The 24,021-nt window shown below is 63.5% G+C and overlaps 4 protein-coding genes and 1 non-coding gene across 6 annotated transcripts in view; 3 read left to right on the plus strand and 2 right to left on the minus strand.

Annotated features, from left to right (window-relative positions):
• RAB40C (RAB40C, member RAS oncogene family) overlaps positions 1–5,018 on the plus strand; it is a 37,927-nt gene extending 32,909 nt beyond the window's left edge. Inside the window, exons 6-7 of the mRNA XM_075514764.1 lie at positions 65–287; positions 1,877–5,018. Coding sequence (XP_075370879.1) covers positions 65–287; positions 1,877–2,157 — 504 coding nt within the window. The 3' untranslated portion in view covers positions 2,158–5,018. The remainder of the gene's footprint in view (positions 1–64; positions 288–1,876) is intronic.
• A 4,123-nt stretch (positions 5,019–9,141) lies between these two features.
• On the plus strand, positions 9,142–11,947 carry WFIKKN1 (WAP, follistatin/kazal, immunoglobulin, kunitz and netrin domain containing 1). The gene is made up of 3 exons (XM_075515237.1): positions 9,142–9,203; positions 9,296–9,566; positions 10,451–11,947. Exons 1-3 carry the CDS (start codon positions 9,142–9,144, stop codon positions 11,939–11,941), a joined length of 1,824 nt encoding a protein of 607 aa, XP_075371352.1. The 3' UTR covers positions 11,942–11,947.
• Positions 11,948–12,365: 418 nt separating this feature from the next.
• Positions 12,366–15,904, minus strand: METTL26 (methyltransferase like 26). Its single transcript, XM_075514881.1, has 6 exons — positions 15,679–15,904; positions 13,994–14,156; positions 13,794–13,853; positions 13,266–13,333; positions 12,944–13,022; positions 12,366–12,865 (listed from the first exon to the last, which is right to left on the minus strand). The coding sequence occupies exons 1-6, from the start codon at positions 15,867–15,869 to the stop codon at positions 12,818–12,820; spliced, it is 609 nt and encodes a 202-aa protein (XP_075370996.1). The 5' UTR covers positions 15,870–15,904; the 3' UTR covers positions 12,366–12,817.
• A 93-nt stretch (positions 15,905–15,997) lies between these two features.
• TRNAG-CCC (transfer RNA glycine (anticodon CCC)) lies at positions 15,998–16,068 on the minus strand. The gene has a single exon. It is a non-coding gene; the product is annotated as a tRNA-Gly (tRNA).
• Positions 16,069–17,887: 1,819 nt separating this feature from the next.
• On the plus strand, positions 17,888–21,756 carry MCRIP2 (MAPK regulated corepressor interacting protein 2). 2 transcript variants are annotated; one of them, XM_075515619.1, is made up of 5 exons: positions 17,888–18,049; positions 18,169–18,250; positions 20,144–20,271; positions 20,514–20,615; positions 21,281–21,756. In XM_075515619.1, the coding sequence occupies exons 1-5, from the start codon at positions 17,998–18,000 to the stop codon at positions 21,349–21,351; spliced, it is 435 nt and encodes a 144-aa protein (XP_075371734.1). In that variant the 5' UTR covers positions 17,888–17,997; the 3' UTR covers positions 21,352–21,756. The 2 variants fall into 2 exon arrangements, with proteins under 2 accessions (XP_075371734.1, XP_075371735.1); XM_075515620.1 differs by lacking the exon at positions 20,514–20,615.
• Positions 21,757–24,021: the final 2,265 nt, after the last annotated feature.

Raw genomic sequence — 24,021 nt, forward strand, 5'->3', positions numbered from 1 at the left:
CTGGTTGTAGGCTGCCCTTACAGAGGACAAGCCATCATTTCTCCACTTCTTTCCTTTTTTTAAGCACGCCCCAGGTGTCCCTCGGATCCTGGTGGGAAACAGGCTTCACCTCGCCTTCAAGCGGCAGGTGCCAACGGAGCAGGCCCGGGCTTACGCGGAGAAGAACTGCATGACGTTTTTTGAGGTCAGCCCCCTGTGCAACTTCAACGTCATAGAGTCCTTCACGGAGTTGTCCCGTATCGTCCTCATGCGGCACGGCATGGAGAAGATCTGGAGACCCAACAGAGGTCAGTAGTGAGGAAGGTGCTTGGCGTGGGGAAGGCGTGAGAGCTGTCTGGGCTGAAATTGAGAGATAGGACTGACTGCCTAGATGGGAGGTGTATTTATTAGTAACCGTGGGATCTGAAAGCACTTGACATGGAGAAATGCCTCGGGTCAGACAAGCTGAAGCTGGGCCACAACAAGCTGCCTGTACTAGTGCAGGAACCCAGCAGGCAGCGGTGAGAGATGGGCAGCTCCAGAAGGCAGTTCAGCATGTCTGGGATCTGAATTGCTCCAGGGCATCCTACGCTTCTCCACTTACTCTGGATGAGGCTGAGGGCAATTAAGCTCACAACTTGAAAATACTTCAATCAAATGGCTGTGTGGGATGAATCCAAGCATAAGTACCTCTGTCCTTACCCTCGCCTGAGCCTGCGTCTCCTGTTTTGGAGAGACGTGGAGGCAGAATGAGGCTAAGGAGCTGAAAGGGACTAAATCACATCCCTGCTGTCGGCACGGAGCAGTGGGCTAGGGTATTCCGTATATGCAGGCACATGTGCTGCAGTGTGCAAACAGCAAGCAGAGTCTGTGTTGCATCTCAGCCTGTTGTGTTTGAAGCAAAATAGTCTTAAGTCCCACGTTCCTAGCTGGAGGTAGCAGTGTGCCCCACTGGCAGTCTGAGCAGCAGGAGATTTGCACTCTGGGGGTGACCTGCCTTCATATGGATCCTCAGCTCCTGCTCATGAGAGAGGGAAAATCCTATTTGCCAGCCCCAGGCACCAAATTACCTGCCAGGGCTCCTGCCCTGACCTGGCTGCCATGCCGCTGTCTCCAGCTCATGGAGGGATGGTGAGCAGGAGAGCAGGAACTGGGCTGCATTCGCAGACCTCTTCTGAACCTCTTCCACAGGCAGGACTTGTAACTGCTGGCTGCTGCCTGCCTGCCTGCTTGGGAATAGGGGCTGCCTGCTTGGGAATAGCAGCGTGGCTTTCGCGGCAGGCTGGAGGTGAAAGCGTGCCCTCGTGTGGCCGCTTGCTGGGAAACCCCCTCCAAGTAGACTTCCCAAAGCAGGCTCATGGTGTACACGGAGCTGAGAGGACGCTGGGAAGCCTGAAAGGGCAGAGTGTTCTGGCTTGGTGGGATCTCTGTTGCTGCAGGCACTCCGCAGAGAGCTGGCCCCGTGGCTGCTGCTCCCCAAGCGGGTCCCAAGTGAGACTGTCCTGCTCCAAGACTTGCTGACCCTGTTGCCTCCTTCCCTGGGCCCATCCTTCTGGCTGCCAAACAATGGCCTGAGAAGCCAAGTGTCTGCCTGGAACGTGAGCAAGGCCCTGCCTGTCCCGGGCACCGTGCAGAGAGGAGCGGTGGCAGTGTCTAAGCCCTATTTTGACACCAAAGCTGGTCTCTGGCAAAGCACTAACCTCTAAGGCAGAGCTCGCCTGGAGTTTCCCAAACTTTTGTCCTAACTGATCTGCTTCCTATTCAAGGCTCCTGTGCGATCATTATTAGCTTCTCTCCCCAAAGGAGCAGGAACTGCACAGCATAAGGAATAGTTGTAGGGAGAAGGCAGCCCTTGAAATCTCTTGGCCCTTGACTGTCTGGTCTCTTCCCCCACCAGTGTTCAGCTTACAGGACCTGTGCTGCCGAGCCATCGTTTCCTGCACCCCAGTCCACCTCATCGACAAGCTGCCGTTGCCTGTCACCATCAAGAGTCACCTGAAATCCTTCTCGATGGCCAACGGGATGAACGCGGTGATGATGCACGGCCGGTCGTATTCCTTGGCCAGCAGTGGGGGTGGGAGCAGCAGCAAAGGTAACAGCTTGAAGAGATCCAAATCAATTCGTCCACCCCAGAGCCCCCCACAGAACTGCTCACGCAACAACTGCAAGATCTCTTAGCAGGATGGACGCGCCGTGAGCTTCTAACGTATCCACACCCACCCACCGATGTACAGCTGTTTGCACACTTAACCCTTTTCGACTGGATCCTTTCGGATGGGCCGCGGTTGCTTTTGTGATGGCGCGCGCAAGTGTTGGGAATGTGCTCACGTTTTGGCTCCGCATACGAAGCGTGGTGCCGGCTGGATCTCGCAGCGCTGGCGGGGAGAGGACTCTGCCAAGTGACCCTCCAAGAATGCTTTGGGCTTTGCCTTTCGGCCTGGGGTGGAAAATTCAGCAGCTGCCGGGTTGGGGAGGGGGGGAAGGGAAAAAAGCTCATCCAGTCTCAATGGAGAAATGGATTTAATGGAAGATTGAGAGGCTTAAGGGAGTAGGCAAGGAGAGTGTGTGCTGCAACTTTAACTCTTGGGCTCCTGAACAGATTGCTGGTGCAATAGTGATCATTGGATGTAGAAAAAAAAGAAACGGGGACAGGGGACTAATGACAGTTTTCAGCAGGATGTTAACCTGCTGTTGCCAAAAACAAAGAAAACAAGGCAAGAGTTGGCCAATTGGAAAGGGGAAGGAAGCAGTCCGCTTGCCTTCTTTGTTTATTTATGTAAATATTATACATATATATATATATCACTTGTTTTTTAAGGTTTTTTTTAAGAAGCAGTCAGGGAAAATTTTATGCAGCCATGTAAATACAAGCACTGGATTAACTTTCCCAGTGTCATCAAAAGGGGAGAAGTGGAGGATTTTCCGATGAAAATATACAAATGCTTTAAGAGATTTTCAATCACCACCTGGGCTTGTGCTGGGTTTTTTTTAAATACTACATATGCAGAAGGAAAGAACGATTCGTGTGTAACATACCCCAAGCTGCGTTATTCCGATCATTCCCTAAAATTGTGAGTGCTGAAGGCAGGGTGGGACGTAAGTGGATCGAGGGGTAGAGCGGAGAGGCCAGGGTCTCGGGGTTTGTTTTCGGCAGGCAGGACGAAGAGGCAGCTCTGAGGTCAGACTGATGCCTTGCTCGCTTTGCACCTTCTGATGCGCGGCTGACTGGGGACTGAGGAGCAAAGAGTAGAAGCGTCGCGCCTAAAGCAGAGGGAAAGTGCTGAATTTGTCCCTTATTGCTGCAAAGCCTCGGCTGTCGCTTCCAGAGCCCTCCATCCACCACACAGCCCTCTGGACCCTGACACGACACCACCCTGTGCGGCAGCCCCCGAATCCTGGCTGCTTCTTGCTTTGCTTTTCCAAAGACATTCTGCTTGAGCTAGCGTTGCTGCGGCTCCTCCTGGATGAAAGTGGGGAAAGGACAGAAGCAGCTTTCCCCACTGGAGCATGAAGGAGCAGGGACTGGGAAAGTGAAAAGTTTGTGTGGGAAAACAGTGATCCCCAGGTCCCGTCGTGGTGAATGCGCTCGGCTTTCGTGGCAGCGCCAGGAAATCGGGAAAGCAAACTGCTTTGCTCTGTAGGACCGCTCCTGGATTTTAGAGGGGCATGCGTGCTCAGTGGCAAGAGCTTGAGATGTGCACGTGCTATCGGAGAAGATCTTGTGTCAAGCAAGGGCGTGTGCTTCCCTGGCTTCGTTCCATGGCTGATCTGTGCTGGAAATTCACCTGGAAACTTAGAAATAACGCCTAGCCCTTATTGCAAAAGCTAAGCGGGGCTTGGCAGTGGGTCTGAGCTATGTCAACAGATTGGCGTAGGTGGCCAGGACGTGTAGATTGTGAGTAGCGTGGTAGAAAGTGAACTGCTTTTCCTTGTGCTGGGCCGGTCTCCTCCTCAGCGAGGAGCCCAGCCGGTACGGTGCTGCCATCTTCCTCCTGAAGTTAGCAACTTCGCAAGGCCCGGGCTTGCTCTTCTCCCCCCGTCAGCAGCTTGTTGCATTGCATGGGCAGAATGAAGCCGCAGCGGCTCCTGCGTGGCTGACGGACCCGCTTTGCTCAGGCAGCAGGCAGGGACGCAGCCCTCCATGGGGGACATCTCCTTCCCCTTGCTTCTGAGCTGACCTGGGAGGCGAAGGAGCCTTCCCCCTCCCCACTCTGTACAACAAAATACAATACAGGGGCAGGTCTCTTGGCTCGTCTCTAGTGTGCTTATTGCCCAGCTCAAATGAGCGAGGAGAGAATTAAACCCTAGGCAGATGGAGGGGGGAGAAGAATCCTTTGTAGTGGTGGTTTGGCTCAAGAGCAAAGCCGCAGCCGAGCTCGGCGTGGTGGGGCAGAGGCTGGGGGATTTCAAGAACCTGTCTGGGATGGCTGGCACCTGTTTCCCATCACTTAACACACAGCAGAAGACAATCGCTGGCTCAGCAGCCCGGGGATATACGGCCAACAGGTGATGCGCCCCGGCACTGCAAAGGCAACTTCTCCTGGAAGACATCATCTGGGCACCGCGGGGCCCCTTCGCTGGGCTGCTCCTGGGCACCGGTGTGCGGGGTGAAGAGGGACGAAGGTTTCCTTCCTCAAATCACAAAGCTGCTGCATGTCTAGAAAAACTTGATGTACCTCTGCTTGGTTTGGCTTTGCCACGTGTGACACCTCCCCACACCTTTTTCCCTGTGGTTGATTTTTTTTTTTCACCCTATAAGGTCTCCGCAGATCCTGTCCAGAGTGAGGATGAAAGATTTACCTGAAGTGTTTGCTCAGCAAAAAACTTTTTTTTTTTTTCTATTTAAAAGGAAAAGATTCTTGCATCTGATGTCAACACTAGTCTGTAGCTGCTCTCCAACACTTGTACCATTCCTGAGTTGGTTTTTTTTTTTTGGACTATCCTTTTATTTTTTTATTCCTTTGTACAGTCAATGTTGTTCAACTGATTATACATGGTTTTGTTTTGTATAAATTAAAGTCCTTTTTTTGTTGTTTTGAACTACCAATTGAAAGGTGGAGAAGTTGTATCAATTTTTGTGTGGGCTGGGAAGAAGTTGAAGGGAAAAGGTGGTAGTTCTGCCCAAAACTGGGGATTTGGGACCGCTTGTGCTGGAGGTGCATATTGCCGCTTCCTGATCAGCCTCAAAATAACTCATGTTAACCTTGGATTGCGTTTTGGGGGGGGTCTTAAAGTCACAATTCCTGGCTCGGGGGTTCTTTTTGCCTTTGTCTACAACTGCAGAAACTAAAACTGTTCCTATTGAAGTCTTGATCCTCACAGAATCTCTGATTTTTGGGTAGCGGAGCTCTAAGAAAACAGAGTAGCCTGCAACACCTTTAACAGCACGGGTGGCTGTCGGAAGCCAGGCTCCCCATCAGCTTGCGCGGGGTTGCGCGCAGTCCCTGGTACACGGGGATGGGGTTTGCAAGTACAGTCGAAGCCTTAAATTGCTTCTTGGGGTCCGGGCAATCTCGGGGGGAGAGGACGGAGCGCTGTGGCAGTATTCACCCGTCCTACCCAGACTGGAACGAGCTGCAAGTCAGCCTGGGATCAATGTGACTTTGAAATGGAAAGGGTGCCGCAGGGAGCTCGGAGCACTGGTGTCACCATTGGGGTGTCACTGGGGCCGGCTTCAGGGGCATCAGCTGGGGCCGGGAGCCCCCAGGAAGGGGGTTTCCTCCTGGGTGGAGGGAGGCTTCTCCTTGCCTGATCCTTTTCTCTCTCGCTCCCATCCCACCTCCCGTTGACCTCCCTTTTCCCCTGCCTGCTCGCTTCCCTAGGATCAGATTTTCCACTTCGTACCAGACTGGCCACGCTTGTTTTAACAGCTTAAGTAGTAATTGCCGGGGCTAGGACGGGGCAGGGGGGAAATGAGATAGTGTCTGCAGCCTGGAAAACCCTGGAGCTAAGGTGAAAGCCTGGTCAGGGAAGAGTCACGAAGACTTTTTTTTCTCTTTTTCAGGGGGGTTCTGGAAGTGTCTGTTCCCTCTCACCAGCAGAGCCGAAACAAAGGCTGTGTGTGGTTTCAGGTGGGGTACAGACAGCCGGAGCCCATTACGCTGGAGCAGCAGGGGCTGCCTTTGCTGCAGCTGTCTCTGCCTGGGTAGAGCAGGGCAAGAAAACACCGCACAGCCTGAACGTCGGGGAGAGGCTGGATGGAGCTTTAAGGGTCCCTGTTCCTTGGAGAAAGAGGAGGACGCAGGTTGCTCTGGGCTGGTTCAGGTCTCTCCTAGTTGGGTGCTTTTATCTGAACCCACCTTCCCGATTTGAGGGTGTCTTGGGGTGGTCCTGCTGTCCCCTGCGGGGTTGTACCATGCAGGCTGTGAAGAAATGGTGACCTTCATCTGACTGCACCCAAGACGCTTGAAAATGAGGATGCACCCACCCGTGGGTGCGTTGGTGGGGCAGGAGCCCTCCTCCCGTGGTGCAGGGTGTTATCGGAGGGGGGACGTGGCAGTGTGCCCTCCCCTCCAGGACAGGGAGCTGAGCCGCTTCCTGCGCTCCCTTGTCTTGAAGGCAGAAGATGAGCCATAAAACTCACATCTGTGTCTGCGATCTTTGAAAGTGACCCCAAAAAATCCCCCTTTTGGGGTGCAGCAGGTACTTGGACGCACGGAGATGAATGGTTTGGGAGAGACTGAAGTTATGGCTGCTTTTAAGCCTTTAGATGGCGAAAGTCGTATCGTGGGTTTGGTCCGGGGTGGGGAGAGTCACTTTTTCTTTTGTCTTCGGCTGAAGAAGCACTAGAAGAAGCTGGGTGGGGGTCCCCAGGCGTGGGCGAGGGTCTCAAGTCATTGGGAGCTGCATTTCCAACCACATGGCACCGGCATCCCTCCGGACGGCCTCGTGCTGCCGAGGCAAAGGTTCCTGGCACGCGCTTGTCCCGGCCTTGCCACTTTTGATCCTGGTGACGCAGGGATGAGGCATCTCAGGCTCCCGTGTGAAACAGGCCACCCCTCAGGGGCTGCTCCCCTCGCTCCGGAGAGGGGTCAGCAGGACAGGGGCCGACCCAAACCCCAGCACCGGTGTCTTCTCAGACCGTGTTGCTGTGACTGCATGGACCCCAGCATGGGGATGGGCAAAATCTGGGCTCCAGGTTTTCTCTTCCCCCTTCCCTTCCCTCCTGCAGCAGCATCCTTGGAAGGACCCTGGAGCACCCCGAGCGCACCCAAAGTGGCTCTATGCCCCCAGGCTGTATCCTTGGGGAGCGAGGTGCCACGGCAGCCGGCAACGCTGCCTCCCGGCCAGAGCGAGGTGGGTTGGGGGTCGGGGATCTCCATGCGTAACGCTGCTGCAGGCAGCCGGGCGCTGGCAGTGCCCGCTCGGCAGCCAGTGTCTGGGGTCGGCTGGGTGGGTCCGGGGGCTCCGGGCTGCCGGGGCAGGCAGGGTACGGCCCCCGACAGCTCCCAGGCCGGGCTATCCTGATGCAATTCCCTGTTTGCTAAACACCTCGTAAGGCTCCCCGGGAGCGTCCCGGGGCAGCGTAACCTCCCCTCCGCCTCCGGGGCTGGCCAGACCCTCGGGTGGCCGCTTGGCCGCGAAACCAGGATGAGTGGGGTCCCTGGGCACAGCCTGGGGGACACGGCCCAGCCCTCCGCACGTGGTCGCAGCAAGCTGATGTCGTGCTTTGGGATTCCGGGCCCCCGGGGAGCCCTGGGACGGAGCCGCTGGCAGTGCAGCCATTTGCCAGCCCTGGCGGCCGCCCAGGCAGGGAAGCGGTGGCGGTTGCGGGTCGCGGCGCTGTGTCAGTGGCACCGGCTGGAGGTCAGCGTGCCGGGGCACAGCAGCTGCCTCCTGCTCACGCCAGCGTGGTGGGTGTCGAGGGCCCCCCCAGAATGCCTGGTCCGGTGCAACGGGGCTTCCCTGGGAGCCGCAGGTGGGGAGAGCACTGAACCACCGCATGCAAAAACACCTCTGGGGTGCAGGTGGGTTGGTTTCCCCCCCTAAAAATGTCAAGAAAAGGCTCCCCACTTTTTTGCTGCTGTCCGCTGCCCCCCCCCCCCCCCTAGTTTGCAGCCCTGCGGAAGGGAGGCTGGGGGTTCTGAGCTGCCCCCCCCCAGGGCAAAACCCCCTCGGGTGGGTCAGCTGCTTCTGAGGAGCTGCAGACCCCACCTCAGCGCTGAGGCGGGTGGGTCACGGCTCTCGCCGGTGCCGGAAGAGTTAATGCTCCCAAAATGCCGTGAAATGTTCCTGCCGCAGGTCAGTCTCCACTGGGGATTAGGGAAATCTGGCCGGGGAGCCGGGGCCGGCTCCTGCCAGCTTAGGGCCGGCTGCGGGACGTGCTCGGGGAGGCAGCGGCGGGATTGAAGCCCAGGCACAGCGTGCCGGAGCAGTCCTGCCGGGGTCTGGCACGGCCAGGCGCAGCCTTCCAGCTCAGAAAAATACAGCCAGTTTTAAAAGCCTGGCCATAAATCAGTGGGGAGGGAGGGCTGGGAGCTGCCGCCGGGCTGGGTGAGCCCCTCCAGGGGGGCTGGGTGGGCACCCACCCTGCCATGCTGCCGGGCGAGCCAGCGTCCCGCGCTTGGCAGCGCGGCACCCACGGGATGCTGGCTGGAGAGCGGGGATGAGCAGGGTGGACGCGTGCCGGTGCCGCAACCTGGCTCCTGGGCGCAGGGCTGCCTTTGCCCAGCGGGCGCCAAGAGGCTAGGTGAGGGGCTCCCAGGCCAGCCTGGTCCCTGGCAGCCCCGCAGCGTGGGCTCCGCGCGTCTCCCCACCGGTGGCCCTGTCCGAGTGGACCACAGGCTCTGGCTGTTTTCTCATCCTGCAGGAATTCGGCTCCGAGGGCTGGGTGGGTTTTTTGTGTGTCCCCCCCTTTCACTCTCCCTCTTTGGAGACTTTCCGCATTCTGCCTTTGATCTCCCCCCGTGTTTGCCCAGCCGATCGCTGGGCTCGCCGGGGTTAGAGGCTGAGGTCAGCGCCTTTCCCATTCCAAACACCCAGAAACATCAGTGGGAAGGGAGGGGATTCAGATTACAACCTTCCCATCCTCCCCTTCCACCCCACTCGCCCCGCTCGCCGTGCCGGCGGGGAGCCGGGACGGCCTGAGCCCCTCTCGCCGGGGGATGCCGCTGCCACCGTGTCCCCGGCGCCCCGAGAGCCGAGCGACGGCGACGGCGATGGATGGCGGTGGCGGGCAGCATCGCCGGTGGTCCGGCAGGCGCTGGGCGTGCTGAAGGGCAGAGGTTTGGTCCTCTCCTCCTCCTCCTCCTCTTTGTGCCCCCGCCCGCCCGCCTTCTCCCTCATCCCCTCCATCCTGAATGTGATTTACCCCGAGCCCTCACCGACGAGCCAGGCCGGCGGCACGGGGTGGCCAGATGCCTCCTCGCGGGAATTTCGGCCGCCCAGGCCGGGGCTGGCGAGCGGGCGGGCGGCAGCGAGCCCCCGGGGGCACCGCGCTCCTCCTGCCTTTGCTGGCGGCGGCGGCGGCGGGGCTGAGCCTTCAGCCGGGCAGGGTGCGCAACCCGGGGGTCTGCCCCAACCAGCTGAACCCCAACCTGTGGGTGGACGCGCAGAGCACCTGCGAGCGGGAGTGCCAGGCTGACCAGGTGAGCGGGGGCTGCGGGGCCGGGGGTGCGCGGGGCCGGGGATCGGAGGGACATCCCCAGCTCCCCCGAGGGAGACGCTTTGGGGTGCAGGTCCCGTGCCCGGTTCCGTTGTTTCGGTGCGACGCGCTCAGCCTGGCTGCAGCTTTGCCCCCCTGAGCCCCTGCTGTCCGCAGGCACGAGGGCTGCCCTGGGCCACTCCCCGGCCCCCGGCAGGCAAAGAAACTGCTTGTAGCCCCCCATGTCCCACCCCGGGCCATGCCCCGTGGCCAGGACACCCCCTTTGTGCACCCCCAGGATGCTCCCACCCAGCCAAGGGGCTGGGACGAGGGGAACGGGTGTGCTGGGACGGGGACCCCCATCAGGCAGTGGACAGCCTCCCCTGGGCCCCCGCCCGTGACTTGTGCCTGAGGTCAGGAGCCCACCCACGGACCAGGCTGCCCGCCCCAGAGGGCCCTGGCTCTGGGCTCCCCAGCAGCAGGCAGGGGCACCAGCGCCTCCGCCCCGGTTAGAGCTGCCTGGACCCGGGGGGAGTGACTCCTTGGCAGTTCGTCTGTGCAATGAGTTCTGCCTCCCCTCAGCCGGCTAAAGCTGAGAGGGGGGAGACGCCGTCTGCTGGGGGAGAAGGGGCCGTCGTCGCTGCAGTGCACCCCTACCCCTGCTGGGGGTGGGTCTGGGGGGGCTGAGGGTGGGCTGGGGCCAGCGCAGCCGTTCTGGGGCGGGCTGGCTCTCACCCAGAGCCCAGCGATGCTGGGGTGCGCAGGGCTGCGTGGCGGACACCTGCCCACCTGGAAGCCCCACGGGGGGTGGGAGCAGCACCCACAGCCACGGCGCGGCAGTGACCTCCACCTCCCAACCCCCAACCTCCTCTCCCTCCCGCCGGCCAGGACTGCGAAGGCTTCGAGAAATGCTGCACCAACGTGTGCGGGCTGCGGAGCTGCGTGGCCGCCCGCTTCGCCGACGGCAGCCTGCCGGCGCTGGCGCTGGCGCCGGCGGCCTCATGCGAGAGCTTCGTGTGCGCGCAGCAGGGCTCCGACTGTGACATCTGGGACGGGCAGCCTGTCTGCAAGTGCAAGGACCGCTGTGAGAAGGAGCCCAACTTCACCTGCGCCTCCGACGGCCTCACCTACTACAACAAGTGCTACATGGATGCCGAGGCGTGCCTGCGAGGCACCCGCCTCACCACCGTCCCCTGCAAGCACATCTTCACCTGGCCCGACACCAGCCCCGTGCCGCAGGAGACGACGGCGCGCCCCACGCCGGGAGCTGGCCCCGAGGTGCCGGTGCCCCCCGCCCTCTACAGCAACCCCTTCCACCAGTCGGTGCGTGCCGGCGGCACCGTCAGCTTCCGCTGCGACGTCAGCGGGCGCCCGCGGCCAGACATCACCTGGGAGAAGCAGAGCGAGCGGGAGGAGAACTTCATCATGCGGCCGGACCAGATGTACGGCAACGTGGTGGTCACCAACATCGGCCAGCTGGTCATCTACAACGCCCGCCACGAGGACGCTGGCATCTACACCTGCACGGCCAGGAACGCTGCCGGGCTGCTCCGCGCCGACTTCCCGCTGTCGGTGGTCAGGCGGGAGCCAGGGGCGACCCCGCGGGCCAGCAGCCCCCAGCCCTTCCCCAGCGCCGAGTGCCTGAAGGAGCCAGACCGGCGGCGGTGCGAGGCCCTGGAGGTGCGCTGGCACTTCGACGCCAAGCAGGGCTCCTGCCTCACCTTCCGCTACGGGGGCTGCGGGGCCAACAGGAACCATTTCGAGACCTACGAGGAGTGCCGGGCCGCCTGCTTGGGCAGCGCCCGCCCCACCTGCCTGCTGCCCATGGTGCAGGGTCCCTGCCAGAACTGGGAACCCCGCTGGGCGTACAACCACCTGCTGAAGCAGTGCCACTCCTTCGTCTACGGCGGCTGCGAGGGCAACACCAACAACTTCGAGAGCAAGGAGACCTGCGAGGACGTCTGCCCCTTCCCCAAGAGCCTGCAGTGCAAGGCTTGCCGCCTGAAGAGCAAGATGGTGCTGAGCCTCTGCCGCAGCGACTTCGCCATTGTGGGCCGGCTGATGGAGATCGTGGAGGACCAGGACTCCGGCATCGCCCGCTTTGCCCTTGAGGATGTCCTCAAGGATGAGAAGATGGGCCTCAAGTTCTTCAACATCAAGTACCTGGAGGTGACCTTGACTGACATGGACTGGAGCTGCCCCTGCCCCAACATGACGGCGGAGGACGGGCCGCTCATCATCATGGGCGAGGTGCACGACGGCATGGCCACGCTGGACCCTAGCAGCTACGTTCGGGCAGCTAACGACAAGCGGGTGAAGAAGATCTACGAGCTGATGGAGAAGAAAACCTGCGACCTCCTGAACCGCTTCCAGGACTAGGAGAGAGCTGGGACGTGCCGACATGGGGGGCTGTGGACATACCATGGGGAGCTGCGGCCTGGGGAGGCCCCCGCACCAGTGCTTGTCTCTAGGGATTACCACCGTCGTGTAGTTCCCCCCCCACCCCCATGCTGAGCCCCAGCCCAGCTCCCACCTCCCCTGTAATTTATCTGCCGCATGCCCCCGCTGTGTACCCTCCCGGCCCGGCCAGCAGCAATAAAGACTGGGTTGGGTTGCAGAGGGGTGGGAGGTCTCCCCCCCCCCCAAAAAAAAACCTTCCCACCGCACCAAAGCCTCCGGGCCGAGTGTAGCACCCCCAGGAGCTCCCAGTCCAGGATCTGACCCCCATCGGCGCTGCAGGGGCAGGATTGGGGATGCTCCCCCCCCGCAAATCAGCACTGAAAGCATCGGGGAGCTGCTGGGGGCAGGGGAGCAAAGCCCCGGAGTTTATTGGTGGGAGGGATGGGGTCCCTGGGGTGGGGAAGGGGGGACAGGTCCCCCTGCCATTGGCACGGTGTCCTCTGGGGAAACCAGCACTGAGCAAGAGGTGTCCCCCGCGCCCAGGGGTGCTGTGCCCCCCCCCCCCCCCCATGCCTGTGCCCCCGGGGCAGCTGCGGCAGCTTCTCTGGGCCAGGCTGGGGCACCCCGTTGCAAAGGGAGCCCCAAAGGGGCTGGGGGAGAGAAACCCCCCCCAGCCCATCAGCCAAGCCCAGGCTGGGGCAAGTGGGCCACCGTCCCATCGCTGCTGTCCCCAGCCCCAGCTGGCACCGATGCGGGGACGGTGTCACCCCTCGAGGAGGCATCAATGCGGGGGGCGGCCGTGCCGTGAAGGTGTGGGGAGATGCCGGGGACGCCAGGAGGTGCCGTCGGGGCGGGTTACTGCTTGCGGAAGATGAGACTCTTGTTGTTGGCCGGCATGTCCACCTGGAAGCACAGAGCTGGGGGTCGGGGGGGTCCCCACCGGTGCGGGGACTGTCCCCCTCCGCAGACCCCAGCACCTACCATCCTCTCCAGGTACAGCCCGTTGGCCTCAGCCAGCTGCCGCAGCAGCGCCGTGTCCCGAAGGCCCCAGGCGGGATTGCTGCCAGGGAGGGAGGCGTGGGTCAGACAGACGGACATCTCGCACCCATGCTCTCCGACGTGTCCCATCTCCCAGGGGTGCCCCCAGGTGGGGGGGGCTCCCCCCCGGCCGCCACTTTAGGTCTTGTCTTGAAGGAGGACGCTGGGAGGGAGCTCCCTGTGGCTGCAGGCAGCACAGGCGGGACAGGCAGCATGGGCCGCACGAGCCACCAGCAGCCCTGGGCCCCCCAGCTCCCCCTCCTACCTCTGCCTCAGGCTGCGGTCAAAGTCCACGTTGCTCTGGGGGCTGATCTGGCCATCCACGGCGTAGGGCTGCCGGGACATGAGGCCGAAGCTGCAGGTGCGAGCCATCGTGTGTGTCCCCGAGCCCCCACCAGCCCACGGCTTGGTGTCCCCACCACGCACAGAGCCCAGTGAGAAGGGACATGGCCCTCGAGAGGGACCATGGGTCCTGTCACCCACCGTGGGTGCCATCACCTGCCACGGGCCCCCCAGACCCTGCCCCGGATGGGGCGAAGGAGGACAGGGTTCCTCCCATCCTGGGGGTGAGCGGCCAAAGCAGCCCCATCCAGGGCTCAGCACATACCCCCAAAGGCTGAGACCACCCCGCAAAGCCGAGCCCCCTGCTTTCCCCAGCCCCCCCCCCCCCCCCCCCCCCCAAGCCATGCCCGGAGCTGCCCTCCCATCTGCTCCCCCCAGCATCCCCAGGGACACCCCACACCCACTGGGATGCTCCTGCACCGAGACAGGTGGTCGGCCGAGCAGCACCCACCCCGTAGGTGAAGAGCACGCCTCCGGGCTTCAGCAGCACCCCAGCACCCTTGAAAAGGCCCTGGGGAAAGAGAGAGGTGGGGACCAGGTCAGGGGGCTGGGGACACCCCCCCAGGAGCCCCCTCCTTGGCCCTGGGACCCCCAAACCAGGGGACAGGGACCTGGCGAGGGCCGGCGTGGCTCCAGCCCTGCCCCGCTCACCTCGGTGCACCGCAGCTCCGCAATGTGCATCATGTTGATGCTGACGAGGAGGTCGAGGGTGGCGGGTTGGGTGCCCCCCCACGTCTCCCAGCCCTGCGAGACGTCCAGCAGGATGGGCGGCAGCATGTTGGGCACCCGCATGGCCTCCGCGTAGGCAGCGATGCTGCGGGCACCAAACCCCACGTGAACCCCAGCCAGGGCATCGCCTGCCCCCCCCCCCCGCATCCCCCCACCAGCACCCACTGCAGGCAGCCCCAAAACCTGCCTGCCCCGGCTGCTGGCAGCATCTCCCAGGTGGAGTCTCTGATGTCTAATAATAAGGTTGTGCTTGCAACGCAGCCGGGGGGGCTCTGCGCAGGGTGAGGGGTCTGGTATCACCGAGCTTTGCAACAGGCCAAAGGGTGGCAGGGAGAACTGCCAGCAGCCGGACAACTGGCAGCACGTGGACCGAGAGACCCCAGCGCCTAAAAGAAATCCCAGTTCACCGTTGTCTCTCAGCAGGGCAGCCGGAGCGCTCTGCCCTCCCAGCTGCCTGCATGCGCGCCGCCTGCACCCGCGTGCCCAGGCTGCCTGCGCGCTGCCTGCACCCACACGCCCGTGCTGCCTGCAGCGCTGCCAGCACCCACGTGCTCAGGCTGCCTGCACGCCGCCCCGCACCCACGCGCCTGGGCTGCCCGCGGTGCTGCCTGCACCCCTGCGCCCGGGCTGCCTGCACGCCGCCAGTACCGCTGCACCAGTACCGTGTGATTTTGGTGTGATTTATACCCTTTTCGGCACATTTACCAGCCAGGTCTCAGTTCCTGAAGCGTCAGAGCAGGGAACCGCAGCCTCCCGGCCCCGGCCCGGGGAATTATTTTTAACCAGGGCAGCGCGCGGTGGGTGTCGCTGCCGGAGAGGTGACGGGTCGGAAGGACGCCGGCTGCACCCCCTGGACAGGCGCCAATTTTGGCACCTCCCCACCAGGTTTATTTTTTTTTTGCGGGGAAATTCCTCCCTGCGCTGCAGAGCCGGGGTTTATTTTTGTTTCCTGAATGGAAACCGAGCCCTTCCAGCCTGGCGCTGCAATGCCTGGAATGGGCATTTGGCCACGGCCGGACCTGCGTGCACCAACGCAGAGCAAATAAACACAGCTCGACATGGCTCACCGGGGCGGCACGACGCCGGGGGCGGGGTGCGAGCCACACGCTGCGCAGGTGGGAGCCACTGCCGGCGTTCTGGTGAGCTGGGCTTTGGGCCTGGCACCACCGCGGAGCATTGCGGCCGTGCGCGGGTACCGGGGGGGCGACTGCCGCTCAGCAACGCGTGGTCGGGTGCTTTGCAGGCAGGAATCGCTCCGTAGCGGGGTGGGCTGGCGGGGAGACGAATATTGGGGCTTTTCCGGGAAAAATAAAGTACTGAGCTGGGGCGCCTGGGCTGTTTGGGAGTTGGGTACTGGGGCTTTCCTGGAAACAAATAAAGCGTCAACTCGGGGGGCCTGGGTCACCCGAGAGCTGAATATCGAGGCTTTCCTGGTTAAAAATAAGCATCGAGCCGGGGAGCCCGGGCTGCCCGAGAGTTGGATTTGGGGGTCTTTCCTGGAATAAAACACAGCACGGAGGTGGGGAGCCCAAGCCCTCCGGCCCCGGTCCGTCGGGGGAAGGGCCGAGGCTGCGCTCCCCGGGGACCCGCCCCTGCTCCCCGCTCACCTGCGCAGCGCCCGGGGGTCGATGTCGGAGGGCTGCCAGCGGCTCTGCGGCAGCGCCCGGGCGAAGTGCGCGGCGTGCAGCCCCGCGCCCGCCCCCACCTCCAGCACCCGCAGGGCGCCGGGCCCCACGTACTCCCGCAGCACCGCCAGGATCGGGTCCTTGTTGCGCTCCGCCGCCGCCGGCGCTTGCATGGCTGGGCTGGAGCGGGCGGTGGCCGCGGCGCGGGGACTACAAGTCCCAGCCGCCCCCACGGGGACCGCCCCCACGCGCCGCGGGTGGAGCCTCCCACGGGGGTGGGGGGGAAAAAAAAAAGGCGCTGTGCGCCGCCCGGGAATCGAACCCGGGTCGCAAGAATGGGAATCTTGCATGATACCACTACACCAGCGGCGCCTCTGGCCGCGGTGCCGGCCCGCCGGCACTCAGCCTGCCCACGCGTGACCGCGGGGCGGAGCGGAGCCCCGGGGGTGGCGCGAGGCGGTGGGTGCCGCTGCTCTCCCGCCACGTGTGGGCCTTTCCCACCCTCGTCCCACCGCCCCTAACAGCACCAGCTTAATGCTCCGCGTGGACACCCCAGCAAAAAGGGGGTGCGTGGGTCGCCCCGGCTGCGGGGAGCCGGAGGGGGGCGGCGGGGTCACCCCACGGCGTGAATCCTCGGCACACGGGGCTCACGGCGAAACCCCCTCCCCTTCTGCAACGACCCCCGCTAAGGACGGGCGCCTGGAAGGCCCAGCCGGAGCCCGGGGACCTGGGGCTGGCGAGCGCGGAAAGGCTGGGGGCTGCGCCCGTGCGCCCACGGGTGCCCTATAAACCCCGGGCAGGCCTCAGGTGGGGAGACTGAGGCCCAGCCCCCTGGGTGACAGGGCAGGTGACGAGCCGGTGGTGGGGTCCCCCCGGGTCACAGTCGTATTTAAGCACGGTAACGAGGGCCGTATCCTGTAGGGCTGGGGGGAGCCATGTGGGGGCCAACAGCTCCTGGGTGCCCCCCTGGGAGGTGCCCACGGGTGCCCAGCACCCTGCGGGATCAGGCCCTGCTTTGCAGGATGCTCTTTCGGGGGGCCGGGCACCCTCCCTCATCCCCTCCTGCCCCGGCGGGGCTGTGCCACCGCGGCCACGCGGCTGGCAGGGTGGAAAGGCCACGGTCAGCCTCGTGGGTGGCTTTGCTGGCCCGGGAGCATCCCCGAAGACGCCTGTGGGTTGGTCACACGGCCTGTCCCCAGAACCCTGGGTGCCACCCAGCCACGGGCTGGGTGCTGTGGGGTGGCCGGGGACTGGCTCAGGGTCACGTCCCAGGGCTGCGCCTCCCACCACGTGGGGAGGCCTCAGCACGCCTTCCCCGCTCAAAGGTCACCGCCATGGCCGGGACGCAGCCGCCCGCCCCGGCTTCCCGTGCTGCGGGGTGGCCCGTGGCTCCCAGGCGTCCTGGGGTCTGCGGCTCGGGGCTCGCCGGGCTCGTCACGGCACTGTCCCCACGGTGGTGGCACCTCAGTCCCTGCCTCTGCATCCCCTTGCTGTCCCCGGCCTGGCTCCTATGTGTCCCAGGAGTGACTCCGACATGTCCCCTGTGTGTCCCCGGGCTCCAGTGTCCCCTGTCTCCTGAATGTCCCCGTGCATGTCCCCTCTGTGTTCCCCGCAACTCCCGTGTCCCCTGCATGCCTGTGCCATCTTGTGTCCCACGTGTCTCCTGTGCCCTCTCTCCTACTTCACCCCTGCGTGTCCCCAAGCTCCCTTGTGTGCACCCTATGTGTCCCGTGCGTGCCCCCACATCCCATGCGTGCCCCTTATGCGCCCCGCGTGTGTCCCATGTGTCCCCCCACGTGTGCCCCCGTGTCCTCTGTGTGTTTCCTGCGTTCCCTCCACATCTCACGGCTGCCCCCTGTGTGTCCCACGTGTGTCCCATGTGCCCCCCCACGTCTCCCATGCGTTGCCCCTGTGTCCCGTGCGTGTCCCCCGTGTGTCCCCACATCCCATGTGTGCCCCTTTTGCGCCCCGCGTGTGGTGTCCCATGTGCCCCCCGCGTGTGCCCCCTGTGTCCCGCGCGTCCCCCCCACGCCCCAACGTCTCCCCCACGCGCGCCCCCCGCCTGTCCCGCACACGCTCTGTAGGTGCCCCGTTCCCCGCGCCCCCGCCGCGGCCGCCCCGCCCGCGCCCCGCGCTCCGCTGCCCCCACGCCCGTCCCGCGCGGGCCCTTTAAGGGCGGGGGCGTGGCGCGGCGCCCGGCCCGGCCCGGCCCGGCCCGGCCCGTTAAAGGCCCGGCGAGGGGCGCGCGCCGCACTCGGGCGGGGGCGGCGGGGCCGGTGCGGGGCCGGGCCGCGCCGCAGGATGTACACGCTGACGCGCGGCCCCAGCAAGCTGGCCACGCAGCGCCGCACAGGTACCGGGGACCCCGGGGAGGGGAGGCGAGGCGAGGCGCGGGGGGTGGGCGGGCGCGGGCACCGGCCCCGGCCCGCCCCGCTCCCCCGGGCCGCTCTGACGCCCCGCCGCCGCCCGCAGGTCCGACGCAGCAGGCGGTGGAGAGCAGCAAGCTGGGCGAGCTGCGGGGCCGGCTCCAGCCCGGCGCCTGGCCCCCCGCCAGGTGAGCCCCGCGGCGGCGGCGGCGGCCGCCGTGACCTTGAGGAAAGGTTACCGGGGCGGCCGGGCCGCGCCGCCGGGGGAGGGGCCGCGGTGGGGGGGGGGGGGCCGGGGGCCGGCGCTCGGTGCCCGCGTGCCGGGCCGTGCGGGGGGCTGCCGCGCTGCCTGCCCCCGCCCGCTTCCCGCGGAGACCGCACGCTCGTGGCGCGGGCCGCCCCGCGGGGGGGACCGGAGTTGGTGCCCCCGCCGCCTCCCCCCCCGTCCTCCGGGGGCAGGGGCTGTTTCCAAAAAGCACGGGGGAACGGGATTTGGGGCCGGTGGAGCGGGCGAAGGGCAGGCGGCGGCGGGCTGCCCGCCCCGGGGAGGCAGGGCGGGGGGCGTCCCGCTGCCTGGGGTGCTGCCTGCGCGCCGGAGCCCGGGAGAGGCAGCGGCTGGGCCGGGCCGGGGTTGTGCAACCCGCCCCCCCCCTCCCCCCCGCAAGCCCCGCAGGAGGCACCGGTTGCCCAAAGCCGCTGGCTGAGCCGCTGCCGGTGAGCGGCCGCACCGCGCTGGGGACCGGGCTGTAACCGCCTGGGCCCGGGCTGGCGGGTCCCCGCTGCCGCCCTGGCTTCTGGAGGCCGTGGTGGCCCGCGGGAGGCGTGGAGGCTGTCCTGTGTCCCCGAAGGGAGGGAGGGGGGGAATAGCTTTTGGGTGAAACTCCCAGCTTCTAGCAGAAATAACGGGAGCTGCTGGGCAGGCGCTGGAGGGGACTCAAGCAGCCGGAGGGCTGATGGCTTCCTCTCCTACGGAGATGCTTTCTCAGCTGGAGAGCTGGGGCCAAACCCCAGCCTGGCAGAGCAGGCAGCTCCACGCCGTGGGGCCCGTACGGCTCTGCCTGTTTCCTCCAGCTTCAAGAAATGGATGAGAAAAGGCTCCCCTCCAGCTCCCCTCCTTCCCGGGATCTTTCCCTAATGAACCGGTGTGGCTGCTACCACGCTTCAGGCAGGCCGCCTGGGCACGCTCCTGGCTGCTGCCCTGCCTGCGGCAGGCAGGGATGCCTGCCCGGTGCCCCCAGCCGTGTGTGGTTTGGGGTGCATTACCCTGCCCCGGGCGCTGCCTGCAGAACCGGCAGGGGAGGCGCGGGCAGGGGCTGCCTGTTCTCGCTCTCGCCTGCCCTGCAGACTGTAACCTGCCTGTGCTCCCAGGGCCCCTTAGACTTTGTCCCATGAGAAACGTGGCCGTTGCAGACGTGTCCTACCCCAAAGCTGGGCAGAAAAGCCAAAATACTGCAGCTTTGCATGGAACGTGCCCACAGGTCTCATCCCAAACCTTTCCTTTCGATCCGCCTGGTTTTGCTGTTTCCAGGCTGGGGCTGGTTTACGTGCCCCCCTCTCAGGAGGGGATCCCAGCTCTGGGGAAGCCTGACCTGCCTCCAGTGGGCAGAGGGTTTCTTCCCAGGCCTGGGGCACATCGGGGAAGTGCTGGGGGCCAGGGCTGCTCCAGCAAACCGGGCTGCTTGGTCTGCGGAGAGCAGCATGACAGCACATGCCCCTGCCCAGTGCCTAACTGGATTTCATTTCCATTTTCCTGATATTTCGGCAGTTTTGGTGGCAGATTCTTTATTTTAGGGACTGCACTTGGTGCTGGGGCTGGAGGATGGGTGGGAGACAGGCAGTGCGTGCTTTTCCCCGGGGAGCTCCCCTCTCCCAGGGGGCTGGGTCCCTTTTGGTCTCTCTTGGGGACAGGGCTGAGCGGGGCGGGCTGGCTGCAACCGTGCCCCTGGTCTTGCCAGGGCTGTGGGCAACCGTGCATGCTGTTGGGCAGCCTGGGCCATTTGAACAACCCCTGTCCTTGCTCCAAACTGTGATGGGAAGAGCTGCCTGTCCCCCCTCACCTCTCCCCCGGCTTCCCTTGACAGCCCAGCCCAGAAACTCATCTTCAACAGAGTGAACGGCAAGCGGCCGCAGGTGCTGCTGCAGCAGGTCTCGGCCCCCGAGGAGTGCTACACGCTGGCCCACGAGGAGAATGTCCGCTTTGTCTATGAAGGTGAGGGCAGAGGGTCCCTGGGGGCAGGCACCCGCTCGCTGTCGCGTCCTGGGGTGGGGGCTGGAGGACATGGGGTGTGTCCCCATCATGCTGGGGACCTTGGTGGCAGGGATGGGATACCCAGCCTGGGCAGCTGCCCTTCCTTGCGCCAGCTCCTGCTCCTCTCCTGCAGCCCCCCCGGGCTGGGAAATCCCCATCCCAAAACCATCCACTGCCTGTTTTCCCCCTGCCCTCCCGCCCAGCCTGGCAGCAGGTAGAGCAGCAGCTGGATGGCAGCCGGAGCGGGGAGAGTGCCTGCGGCCCCGTGCAGTACGTAGAGAAAACCCCCAACCCTGGACTGAAAAGTAAGTGGGAAGCAGTCGTGGCACTCGGGTGCATCGGGCTCGTGGGTGCAATGAGCTGGTGTGGGCTCAGCTGGGCACCTGAGCAGGGCTGCAAGGGGAGGAGGAGGACGATCCCAGTGCTGGATGTGCCAGAGGGGCTGGGCTGGGTCTGTCCTGCTGGTGCTGAGGCCACTCGGGGGGTGCTGGGGGGCAGCTGGCCCCTGGCACTGCGGCGGGGGTGTCCCACTGTGCCCTGTTGGAGGAGCCCAAGCAAGCAGGACGCCTGGTTGATCGCTCTTGTGGAGATCATGCCTTCTCCAGCCACCGAGGTGGGTTCAACAGTGTGCCGGAGAGGAGCTCCCCCCTGGTCCCGCCATGGGGACCTGCCTCACGGGGGGCCGAGCAGGACCAAGCTGGAGTGCAGCAGGGATGGGGACAACATGCTTCTCTGATGGCAGCTGGAGTAAGGGCTGTGAACACAGCCTGGGGGCTCCTGCAGTGGCTGAGAAGTCCCCAAGAAGACAAGGTCCCTGTAAACCCAGCCTGGCCTTCTGGGGACAGGGCGCAGGGGTGGGGGAAATTTTGGGGTGTCACTCTTTCCAGTGGCAAATGGTATGGCTTGGGGGGAGCAGCCAGAGCTCCAGCTGCTCTGCTATGCTCTCCTCTCTCCCTCCCCTCTCTTTCAGACTTTGTTCCCATTGACCTGGAGGAGTGGTGGGCACAGCAATTTCTGGCCAAAATCGAAAACTGCTCATAAAAGGGAAGAAAGGTTTGGGTTTGGTTTTTTTAAAGAGAAACAAAGCTGAGAGCATCTGCTCAGAACCCAGAATTGGTGGCATTTTAGAACCACGTTTTTAAAAGATGACCGAAATCAAGTGACCCACGCTGCCAGCCCAGCGAGGCCAGCACGACTGGACCACAGCCATGCCCGGCCGTGTGCCCCCTCCCTGCGCCCGGTGTGGAGGAGCAGCGTGTGGCCCCAGCCAGGATTCCCTAAGTGCCAGTTCTCGGACCGCTGCAGCTCCTGCAGCCTCCAGCTCCCAGGGACACTGCAGTGCCGTGCTGGGGATGAGGGAGCGGATCCCCCCTGCGGCCATAGCCAGGGGGAGGACAGCGGGGTGCTGTAGCAGGACCGCCAGACAATAAAGCGCTGAAACTGCCAGTGGAGAGGCGCTTGCGGGATGGGAAGGATGCGTTTGCAGGAGGTGGTGAAGCAGCTGGGGTGCAGCATCGTGCCCTGGGCTGGCGTGGAGCAGGGCATCGCTGTGGAGGGGGGATGCTTGTGGCCGAGTCCTGGCTGAGTGGGTACCGTGCTGCTCTGGAGGCAGAGGGCTTGGAGCATCTCCCTGTCTTCCTTGGAGCTGCATCCTTGCCCCAGTGCTGCCTCATCTCCCTGGGCTCAGCCAGGGGCTGGTGCTGCCTTGGGTTTATGTTTGAGATGGGGGGGAGACCCATGGGCAGGGGGCTGAGCACCCTGGCTGGGGTTCAGAGCCAGGCTGCAGTATGTAGGTGGGTAAAGCTGCAGCCATGAGGGTGCCAGGGCCGGCCCCCTCCCCCACCATGGAGGCCCTTGACATTGCTCTGACAAAAGCCATTTTGAGCCCCAAGCTCAAGGTCTCCCCCTTGCCCATGGCTGTTGGGGTGCAGTGGGGGGCTAAGAGAGGGTGGTTGTGGCTGCCTGCAGTGGAAGGGATGGGGACCCCCACTTCTGCTACCAGAGGCACCTGGCACACAAATCCCTCAGACCATGGGCTTTTCCAGGCCCAACTGAGCCCTTCCAAGTCAGGTTTTGGAGGACACCCCCCCCTTCCCCCATGTCCTCCCCCCAAGGCAGAGAGCAGGAGGCCAGCACAGCCTGAGCAGCCCAAGCCCACGAGGGCCGGAGCTGCTCTCTGACTCCAAAGGAGGCCAGGAAACACCCGCTGGAAAAAAAAATCTTTATTATTCCTATGATGGGAGTAACAACCACCCCAGCCAGAGGGGAGCAGCAGCTGCCTGGGACCCATGCCCCGCTTCTCCCCCTGTGGCCTGGGAGGCCAGAGCGTTGCCAACAGCAGCCGTGACCCTGCCAGCACAAAGCCTGGCTGGCCCTGAGCAGCAGCGCCTGTCTGGTGAGCGGTCCCGGTCCTGCCTCCTGTGCCTCCGTGCCTCGGCACTGCGGCTGTAACCCAAGTTAAGAGTGAGCAGCACCATGTACAGCCGGCAGCTCCTGCCTCAGCGAGGGGAGGGTTGTTACAGCACTGTGTGACAGAGAAAGGCTGTTTCATTAAGACTTTCTTCGTTTAGGCCAGGATCACTCCAGCGGTGGGGGGCTGGTGCCATCGACGGCTCTACCACCGGCTCTGCCATGGTGTTCCTGGGCGCTGCAGGGGGTTACGCTGCCTCCGTGCCACCTGCCCCAGGACCAAGCCTTGCAAGGGGGTCACCGGTACCCCAACAGGACACGTGCTGGGGGGGGCATCCCAGCTGTCCTGCCTGCGGTACCTGGCATAAGCCCACGCTGTAATTTGGCATCTAGCCCTCCTACAACCCCCACTTTCCCACTGCTCCCTATCCCAGGCAAAGCCCTGGAGGCTTTGCTGCATCCTGCCATATCTCCTGCCCTTCCAAAAAAAACCCCAGTTACTGGGAGCGCCAGCACTTTCCTGGTGGCTCCAGACATCCTCCCCTTGTCTTGCACAGGCGCTGCCCCCAGGGAGGTCACTGGTGCTGGGGTTTTCCCTCTCCGTGGAGCACCCGGCAGCGGCGGGCTGTGCTGCCTGCAGGGACGCTCCCATGGAGCAAACCCTCCATGCCAGCAGCTCTGAAGGGCTCCGAGGTGTTCCAGGGATGCCATTCACCTGCTAGCTGCTTACTAATAAAAACACACATCGTTAAGATCCAGGGAAATTCTTAGCAACATGATGCACCATCGTTTTGAACAACAACATTAGGCAAAGGGAAAAAAATGGAACAGGAAAGAATGAGTCAGTCACAGGAACAAAACAAAAACCCAGCCCAAAAATATAACCCAACCCCTGACAATGCAATCACTAGAAGGGAATCCGCACCCCTCGCCATAAATATTAATTCATTTTATATGTGCAATTGTGTGTATTACTATAGTGCAAATAGCTCTGCATTGATCATGGAGCAGCCGGCCCGAAGGGGACTGCCCCCAGGTGACACAGGAACTAGTTAAGGACAGACAAGAATCAACACGGATTTAAAACAAACAAACAAAAAAAAGCAACCCAACCACTGGGAAATGCCAAAAGAGAAATCCCAGTTGCTGCCTCCATCTCAGTGCAGGCAGGGCTGGGCAGTGCTGGTGCCTAATGCACCGTGCCCAGCAGCATCCCCCATGGCTGGGCAAGGGCAGGACAGTGCCTTTGCTCCCTGCCTTGCTGCCGGAGAAGCCCAGCGTGGTGCGGAGGGGATGGGGACG

This window comes from Mycteria americana, chromosome 12, assembly GCF_035582795.1.
Source record: "Mycteria americana isolate JAX WOST 10 ecotype Jacksonville Zoo and Gardens chromosome 12, USCA_MyAme_1.0, whole genome shotgun sequence".
NCBI lineage: Eukaryota > Metazoa > Chordata > Aves > Ciconiiformes > Ciconiidae > Mycteria > Mycteria americana.

Excerpts from the sequence above, each read along its gene's own strand:
- WFIKKN1 (XM_075515237.1), top strand. The coding sequence starts at position 9,142 with ATGGCGGTGGCGGGCAGCATCGCCGGTGGTCCGGCAGGCGCTGGGCGT. Across the intron at positions 9,204-9,295 it reads GGGCGTGCTGAAGGGCAGAG|CCCTCACCGACGAGCCAGGC; the intron begins GTTTGGTCCTCT and ends ATTTACCCCGAG. Across the intron at positions 9,567-10,450 it reads GGGAGTGCCAGGCTGACCAG|GACTGCGAAGGCTTCGAGAA; the intron begins GTGAGCGGGGGC and ends CCCGCCGGCCAG.
- METTL26 (XM_075514881.1), bottom strand. The coding sequence starts at position 15,869 with ATGCAAGCGCCGGCGGCGGCGGAGCGCAACAAGGACCCGATCCTGGCG. Across the intron at positions 14,157-15,678 it reads GACCCCCGGGCGCTGCGCAG|CATCGCTGCCTACGCGGAGG; the intron begins GTGAGCGGGGAG and ends TGGTGCCCGCAG. Across the intron at positions 12,866-12,943 it reads GGCTGTACCTGGAGAGGATG|GTGGACATGCCGGCCAACAA; the intron begins GTAGGTGCTGGG and ends CTGTGCTTCCAG.
- MCRIP2 (XM_075515619.1), top strand. The coding sequence starts at position 17,998 with ATGTACACGCTGACGCGCGGCCCCAGCAAGCTGGCCACGCAGCGCCGC. Across the intron at positions 18,050-18,168 it reads GGCCACGCAGCGCCGCACAG|GTCCGACGCAGCAGGCGGTG; the intron begins GTACCGGGGACC and ends CGCCGCCCGCAG. Across the intron at positions 20,616-21,280 it reads CCCCAACCCTGGACTGAAAA|ACTTTGTTCCCATTGACCTG; the intron begins GTAAGTGGGAAG and ends CCTCTCTTTCAG.